Genomic DNA, 9,388 nt, shown 5'->3' with positions numbered 1-9,388 from the left:
AGACAGATGCTTGTGACAAAAGAATAGGAGCTGTGCTATCACAACAGGGCCACCCAATTGCTTTCCTCAGCAAGGCTTTATCTAAAAAATACATGGGTTTGTCCACATATGAAAAGGAGCTACTGGCAGTAATTATGGCAATAGAAAGATGGAGGCCTTAACTCATTAGAAGACATTTTACAATTAAAATAGATCACTTCAGCCTCAAGTACTTGCTAGAACAAAAAATCACAACTTCTTTTCAGAGCAAGTGTTTACCTAAATTACTTGGATTGGATTATACAATGGTCTACAGGAAAGGGAAGGAGAACACAGTGGCAGACTCCCTTTCTAGGGTTACTGGAGGAGAATTAATGGCCATAACAATATCATAAGTAAGAGCTGACTTACTACAAAGAGTGTATGATAGATGGAAGGACCAGAGTTGTCAGGATTTTATCCAAACCTTGAAAGATAACCCCAACAACCAGTCCAAATACAAATGGGAGAATGAACAGTGGAGTAGGAAAGGAAGGTTAGTGGTAGGACCAGATATTGCTTTAAGGCAAGAAATTCTGAACTTAATGCATGACTCTACTATAGAGGGACATTCTGGAACCCATGTGACACATAAAAGAGTGTCAGCTCTATTTTACTGGAAAAACTTAAAGAAAGATGTCAGAAATTTGGTGAGACAATGTGTGATTTTCCAAAAGAACAAACCACTACTAAAGGCTCCAGCAGGATTATCCAACCTTTACCCATTTCAACAGCAATATGGATGGATATTTCTATGGATTTCATAGAAGGTCTCCCTAAGTCTCAAGGGAAAGAAACTATTCTGGTGGTGGTGGACAGACTCAGTAAGTATGATCATTTCTTACTTCTGAGTCATCCTTTTAATGCTAAGACAGTGGCCAAGATCTACTTTGAGCAAGTGTTTAAATTACATGGGACACCAAAAACAATTGTTAATGACAGGGACAAGATATTTCTAAGCAATTTTTGGAAGGAATTGTTCAAATGTCAGCAGGTGGGGTTATTAATGTCTATTGCCTATCACCCACAAACTGATGGCCAGACTGAAGTAGTTAATAAATGCCTGGAAACCTACTTGAGGTGCATGACTGGAGAAAAACCTAAGAATTGGGCTCAGTAACAGCAACTTTCACACTTCCATTGGTACTACACCATTTGAGGTTGTTTATGGGCAACCACCCCATTTACATGTACCTTATATATCAGGGGATAGCAATGTGGCTGCTGTGGATAGAAGTTTGAAGGCCAGAGAGGAGTGCATAAATATGCTCAAAATTCATTTATAGAGGGCTCAGAGCAGGATGAAGAGTCAAAGTGAGCAACACAGAACAGAAGTGCAATTTACAGTAGGAGACCTGGTTTATGTTAAGCTACAATCCTATAGACAGCATTCAGTGGTATACACATCCTGCAATAAATTGGCACCTAGATATTTTGGACCATTTAAGGTGGTTACCAGGATTAGAGAGGTAGCATATAAACTGAAGTTACCTGATCAGTCCAGGGTGTATCCTTTATTTCATGTGTCCCAACTAAAAAGACATTATGATCCTGTTCCTGTTATGGCCATTATGCCTGTGCTGGATGATAATTTGCAGTTAAGAGCTGAACCAGTTGCTGTACTGGAAAGGAAAATGTCTAAAAAAGGAATGGGTTATGAAGTGTATTTGCTGATACAGTGGTCAAATAGGACCAAGGAAGATGCCACTTGGGAATTGTTTGATGATTTTGTTAGAAGATTCCCTGATTTTAAATTAAATGAAACTTGAGGTCAAGTTTTTACTAAGGGGAATGGATTGCAACGAACCTACAAATTCTGTTAAGCCACGTCAGAATAAGAGATCAACAAGCAAAGTCAATGACTGTTAAATAAGTCAAAGTTGTTAGTGAGTTTGTTAAAAGGTTGTTAGCAAGATTATAAATAGGAGAAGAGTCTTAGTTCATTCATTCTGATTTTCATTACATAATTTTCTCTCTCAAACTCTCTCACTAAATCTTGTAATCATTTAGTTCTAAGAATAGTTTACATTTGATACATTTTGCAATTGTAATCATTCTTTGGAATTAATAACAAATTGAGATCATCATCCGAACTCTTTTCTTAATTCTTGGAGTTCCTGTGATTGATCTTGCCTCTTGTAACTTTCTTGCCGGATTTTCCCTGAAGATCGTTACATAACAACAAAGCAACAACAACAGCAGCAGCAGCAGCAGCAACAACAACAACAACAACAACAACAACAACAACAACAACAACAACAACAACAACAACAACAACAACAACAACAACAACAACAACAACAATCAATCAATATATATTTATATAAAGCAGGAACTTTTCGAGCGATATTAGAGAGTCCAACTTTTTAGAATTCCTATTCCTATGATTTCAAAGCAAATTTTAATAAAATTATCGTAAGAAGAGTAGATTTTGAAATAAATTTAATAAAATTATCCTAATAAACTCTTAATATTTAAAACTAATTTTAATAAAATTATCCTAATATAAGTAGATCAATATATTTAATAAAATTATCCTAATAAAAGTAGATTAAAATGATCAAATAGAACTTTTTTTACAATTCCTATTCCTATGATTTTAAAGCACATTTTAATAAAATTATCCTAAAAAGAGTAGATTTCCAAATAAATTTAATAAAATTTTCCTAATAAAAGTAGACCTCTTAATATTTAAAATAAATTTTAATAAAACTACCATAATATAAATAGATCAAATATATTTAATAAAATTATCCTAATATAAGTAGATTAAAATTATCAAATAGATAAAAAACATTTATAATAGTTCAAGTTATCATTATTATTTTTCCACCACTTATAGCCCCATACATTTATAGTTTGTATTCTTGCATCAAAATTCAAGAAGCTGTCAGATAAATAATGAATTTATTTGATAAAATGTTATGTTAAGATGGTGGAGTGTAATCTTACGTTGTTACACGAAATATAAACTACGGTTCCATCAAAATATAATCAATAATTAATCATTGGAGTTTGTATATAAATCATAATTGCCTTCATATACATTCAAGAGATCAATACATATAAAACTATTCACCGATCTATATATGTTACTATCTTTGTTTCATTATTTTAGTCTGTATAAGAATGTGGAGATCATTCGATGGAGGAAATAAACAGAAAAGAAGTAAAGTAGAATTTGGCGATTTTAACAATTTTTGTGTAACAATGGAGCAACTTACAGTATATATTATTCATATGATGAATTGGTGATCAGCTGTAGACTCACGCATTAGCCTAGATTTTGAATAAGAGTAATTTTGGAAGAGTCTTAATAAGTTAGACTACTTATTACTCAAGGCCTCAAGGGTTTACATATCATTAATTAATTGAATCAAAAGAACGTACATTATGTTTTAATTTAACATAATCTTGCTTGTGCACTACAGAGTATTTTTTTTTCTTATTTACTCAACCACGTATCTTTGTGTTTTAGTGTTAGTTTTACATCTTAAGTAGAATTTTATTTACTCATATTTCTATACTTTAAATTTATATTTACATAGATTTTATGTATTTAGGAGTAAAATTTGAGATAGATGATCAAAGATTATGCAAGTTTCGAAGGTTTTTAAGGTATATTGACCTTTTGTTGTATGCATATATTATACAAATTTAAATCAAAAGATTAATTTTTTTTCTTTCTTTCTTTTAATTCATTTAGATCTATCTGCAAGGAGCTGATATATATAGAGTCTTCATTATGTAGTGATAAGGCTAAAGTCGTATCACCTCAATCAAAATAATCCTATAATACTACTAACAAATAGCTAGCGGTAAGTAGGGTATCGTATCCACAGGTAGGCGGTAATAATATATTTGCTAATGTCTAAGTCCGTCTTAAAGTAACAAATTTCGGGAGTTTTGATTGATTTGATTTCTAACAAAGTGTAATAAAAGATGAATAACAATAATATTAAGAAGTCTAGGGTTTAGGTTCACTTGGTAGTTATTCGGGGGTGAGATTTAACTTATTGATAGAGCTAATTATGTTGTTTAAGGTTATATGATCGGTCGATTCAATATTCCTTTAGATCTAATTTAACATGCAATCACTATCATTAAATTATCTCTATTCAGTTATCGTAGCCTATATTGATTCTAACCCAGTCGGTGAAAGTCTCAATTTGCTATTCTAGTCAATTAACCCTGGCCAGTAATTAACTAACTAGATGAAGAATAATAAACTGAACAACAATGAATAAGCAATTTTAACTATCAATTCATTAATTAATTCCCCCTTCTAACAACCTCGATCTCCATTCACCCTAGATAAGAGAATTAGCTACTCATATTAAAGGGAAGAACAACAACAACAATTTATGAAGATATAATTAAAGACAATAAATAAGAACAAATAAATAATAGCATGAACTAAATTAATAATTAATGAGGAAAGAATAAGTACCTTAACGAATAATGAAGAACGAAATTTAGATCCAAAAGTAAGAACAATAATCTAAACTAAAAGTATTTTGACAGTTTTCTAGGGTAGCAATACGAAACTAAATAAAATAAAGCTTAAGTAAACTAGGGTACGATACTAGGTATTTATAATAAAACATAACCGACTTAAGGAAAATTGCGGAAAATATAGAATCAAGAGGTTCCTCGATCGAGCCCCAATGTACTCGATCGAGTAACCAAGTTCCTTGATCGAGCCCGGCCATAGTTGATCGAGGCATCACTTGTTCTGCTCTTTTCTTCGTGTTTTCTTCTTAACTTCTCTTCCTTCATTCTTATGGATTCCCGTGCCATGCTCCGTGTATTCCTCCATGCCTACTCCGCGATGCCCATTTCATTCCTTTACTCCTCAAATGCATCATTCATGCATTAAACATCAAAAGACGGAAGTATCAACGTTCTAATATAAAAGGCATGTAAATGATATAATCTAACACGAAAACCATATCAAAAGTAATTCAGGGGAGGCATAAATATGTATATAATTATGACTCACCAAACTCCCCCAAACCATCTCTTTGCTTGTCCTCAAGCAAAGCAACACACAACTACAAAAAGGCAATCATATAAATGGCGAATAAACAACTCAGAGCTAATGTTGATGCACGTACAAATCCCAAGCTATCCATATCTATAACAAAGCAATGACCAAAGTGTACCAATAAAACAAATTCAAAGGTACGGGAAATAGAAAACGTAGCTTAAGTCTCAAGTCACCATACTATAGACAAATGTCAAATACCTTTCGATCTTGCAAGATAAATTAGTCGGATTCTCGCGGATTTCACTCATGCACTCATAAGTAGAAAAGGGTGAGTTATATGTGAAGATATAAAGAACTAGAAGCACTCACTCAACTTATGAAACATGCATGCAATCTAATGTGATAGAGATTTCCCCAACTAATATGCATTCACAATATGTAGACAAAAGTACATGTATCAAGGACAATAAGGGTGGCAAATGGGTTAAAGGGATAGAAATGGTTTGTGACAAAGCACGTTATGGATATGTGGAGCTAAGACGGTAGTCGCAACGCTAAACAAAAACCAAATCTTATAATAACACACTTTATATATTTTGGGGGATTTTAATACAGTTCTCAGTCCTTGTGAAAGGTTGGGGGGCAGTCAACTGAGGAGGAAATTGCTGATTTTCAGGATTGTGTGGACTGCTGTAACCTAGTGGACATTGCTGTTACTGGTTCCTATTTCACTTGGAATAATAAGCAGGAAGCAGCTACTAGAGTGTACAGCAGGTTGGATAGGGCATTAGTGAATCATGAATGGGTTAATGATAGAGCTTATTACTATGCTCATTTTCATGTGGAGGGGTATTTTGACCACACCCCTTGCACTATCCAGAGGCAGTCTTCAATATGCCAGAGGAAAAGCTCCTTTAAATATTATAATATGTGGAGTGGTGTGGCTCTTTTTATCCCAACTGTTCAGAAGATTTGGGAGCATTGTATCTATGGTACTCCTATGTTTCAGATAGTTCAGAAGCTTAGGATGCTCAAGAATCCCTTAAAAGCTCTGAATAGAGATTTATTTAATTTGGTGATGTTGAGAATAATTGTATGAGGGCTTGGAAGTACCTTGAGTATATTCAGACCAAGCTGAGAAGTGATCCTACTAACTCTGACTTGATTACTACTGAGTTAGTAGCTTTGAAGGAGTATCAGGAGTTGCAAACTGCTTGTAATAGCTTCCTGGTTCAAAAATCTAAAGCAGTTTGGCTTACTGATGGTGATTCTAATACTAAAATGTTTCATAGTTATATGAAGAGCAGACATGCTAGAAATAAGGTCCTTCAAATTACTGATGTGGAGGGGCATTGCTGTACTGAACCTGATGATATTCAGCAAGCTTTCCTAACTTTTTATCAACATTTGTTGGGTGAGTCTGCTGACCTGAAGCCAGTTAAAGAAGCTGTGGTTAAGAAGGGCCCTATTTGTTCTGATGAGCACTGGCAGATATTGTTGAGTCCAGTGACTAATGAAGAGATCAAGGATGCTTTGTTTTCTATCCCTAATCATAAAGCTCCTGGCCCTGATGGTTACTCAAGTGCATTCTTTAAGGACTCTTGGGAGATCATTGGGGGTGATATCTGTAAGGCCATTTCTGTTTTTTTACTCATGGAAGACTTCTAAAACAAATCAACCATACTTTGGTTACTCTGATCCCAAAAGTGCCTTTACCTGAGGATGTGACCCAATTCAGGTCCATTGCTTGTTGTAATGTCCTGTATAAGGTTATTTCTAAGCTCCTTTGTGCTAGGCTTGCCAAGATCCTCCCTCATATTATCAGTCCTAATCAAGGAGGTTTTATCCAGGGTAGAAATATTATTGAAAATATCCTTGTTTGCCAGGATATCATCAGATTGTATAATAGGTCATCTGTCTCCCCTAGATGTCTTATTAAAGTTGACCTTAAAAAAGCTTATGACTCAGTCAATTGGTCCTTCCTCTTACAGATGCTGAGAGCTTTGAATTTTCCTCCTCATTTTATCACAATGATTCAGGAATGTGTGACCACTGCTTCCTATTCATTGGTGCTTAATGGGGAAGCTTTTGTTTTTTTTCATGGGAAACAAGGTTTGAGACAAGGAGACCCTCTCTCTCCCTTGTTATTTACAATTGCAATGGAGTATCTGTCTAGGGTCCTGAACTTTGCTAATGAGGTGCTACCTTTCAAATTTCACTCTCTTTGCAGTAGACTTAAATTACAGCACCTTATGTTTGCAGATGATTTGTTACTCTTTTCCAAAGGAGATACACAGTCTGTTATGGTTTTGTTGAGATCCTTTGCCACCTTTTCTGCAGCTTCAGGACTAAAAATGAATAATCACAAGTCTAATATCTATTTTTTTGGAGTTCAGAGAAAGGTTAGAGACTATATTATTGGGCTTTCAGGCTGTGTTGAAGGACAGCTTCCTTTTAAATACCTGGGTATACCCATCACTGCTGGTAGATTAGGTAAAAAGGAATGCCAGGTCCTGATTGAAAAAATAGTTGAGGGAATCAGATCTTTTGGAGCTAGGAAGTTCTCCTATGCTGGGAGGCTTGTTTTGGTTAAATCTGTTCTCACTTCACTCTTTACATATTGGGCAAATATTTTTCTGATTCCTAAAGGTGTGATGAAGAAGATAGATAGTATCTGTAGGAATTATCTTTGGGATGGCACTAGTGTCTATCTTAGAACACCTATGGTTAATTGGGAAAAGATGTGTACTCCTCAGAGTGAGGGGGGACTTGGACTTAGATATAGCCTTGACTGGAATAGGGCTACCATTGGGAAACTAGTATGGTGGATATATAGCAAGCCTGATAGTTTGTGGGTCAAATGGGTGCATCAGGTATATATCAGAGGTAGTAGTTGGGATAGTCATGTTCCTAAGACTCATATGAGCTGGAACTGGAAGACTATCTGCAGAGTTAGAGATGATTTTCAGTCTGGTTATGCTGCTGGTATTTGGCTTGCTGATAAGAAGGGGTATACTGTGTGCTCAGGATATGATTGGATTCGACATAAGGAACAGAAAGTTGGATGGGCAAAACTGATTTGGAAGAGTTGGGCTTTGCCTAAACATAAATTTTTGTCATGGTTAATTCTTAGGAATGCTCTGAATGTCAAAGCTAGACTGTTCAAGCATGACATTTGTCAGGATGATATATGTTGCCTGTGTAATGTTGGGCAAGAGACAGTTGAGCATGTTTTTCAAGACTGTCAGTATGCATCAATGGTACTGGCAGGGATTTGTGATTGGCTCTGTATTCCTAGACCTTCTGTGAATGGGATAATTTGGGTGGGAAGAAGAAATTGGAGCCTGCTGAAGAGAAATGTCTGTCTGGCTGCGGTCATGGCATTCTATTATGCAGTGTGGCATCAAAGAAATCAAGCAAGATTGGAAGGGATCCTTTTGAGACCGAGCATTGTGATTTCTCAGATTCAACAATGTCTCAAATTAAGAATGATTAGATGTAAGATTGTAACAAGTGTAGATTCAAACTGGATGGCTTCTATAGTATAGGAGCTACTCTTAATTATTATTGTCCTTAGTTTGTAATAGTTGCTTTTGTGCTTAATGAGAAGAACTTACCTTCTACCAAAAAAAAATCTTATAATAACAAATGAACCCAACTTAGAGAAATAATCTCAACTTTAGAACACATGAGAGCAAATGAAGTACTCTCCAAGTATGCATTAGACTCAATCAACCATCCTTTTGATTCTTGACAAAACCAAATGAAGCAATCAATTTTTTTTCTTTTTCTCTTTTTAATTCTTTTCGATTTTTTCTTTTCCTTCTTTTTTTTTCTTCTTTTTCTTTTGCTTCATATTTTTCTTTTTCCAACACAAGCATAAAACACAATTGCTAAATAATTCTATTACACCCACAATTGACAATAATAATCCCAATCCCAACCAAAGTAGTAAAATAGACATGATAAACAAGCAAATGCGACTGTCCCGATAAGGTAGGCAAATTCTTGGATTGTAGCTATATGATGTAATTTAAAGTTGGCTACAAGGGTTCAAACAGGCTAAACAAAAGGATAATGTAAGGCTTATTTGAACGATAAGAACCGCCTATCCACATGTACTTAGTCAAATGAAAGCAATAAAAGTACCAAGAAATCAATGTCACACTTATGCAGTTTGATATTACACATTCCACAAGCAGAAATCACACTCAAGCCTAATTGACAATGAGACCAGTTTATTGATGTTCCTGGCCTAGGAAGCTCTATAGACCTTAGAATTTAAGTAGTTTACCAACATAATTGTGTCAAATATAATTATCATATATAAGGCATGTCAATACGATTAAGACTTGAATTATGAGATTTGTTTCCATGAAT

The 9,388-nt window shown here is 34.8% G+C and overlaps 1 protein-coding gene across 1 annotated transcript; it reads left to right on the top strand.

Moving 5' to 3' along the window:
• Positions 1-7,167: 7,167 nt before the first annotated feature.
• On the top strand, positions 7,168-8,556 carry LOC141632840 (uncharacterized). The gene has a single exon (XM_074445350.1). The coding sequence runs from the start codon at positions 7,168-7,170 to the stop codon at positions 8,554-8,556; it is 1,389 nt and encodes a 462-aa protein (XP_074301451.1).
• The last annotated feature ends 832 nt before the right edge of the window (positions 8,557-9,388 follow it).

This window comes from Silene latifolia, chromosome Y (genome assembly GCF_048544455.1).
Source record: "Silene latifolia isolate original U9 population chromosome Y, ASM4854445v1, whole genome shotgun sequence".
NCBI classification, from domain to species: Eukaryota; Viridiplantae; Streptophyta; class Magnoliopsida; order Caryophyllales; family Caryophyllaceae; genus Silene; species Silene latifolia.
This window is presented reverse-complemented; position numbering and strand designations above follow the sequence as displayed.

Coding starts and splice junctions, on each gene's coding strand:
- LOC141632840 (XM_074445350.1), top strand. CDS start 7,168: ATGGAGTATCTGTCTAGGGTCCTGAACTTTGCTAATGAGGTGCTACCT.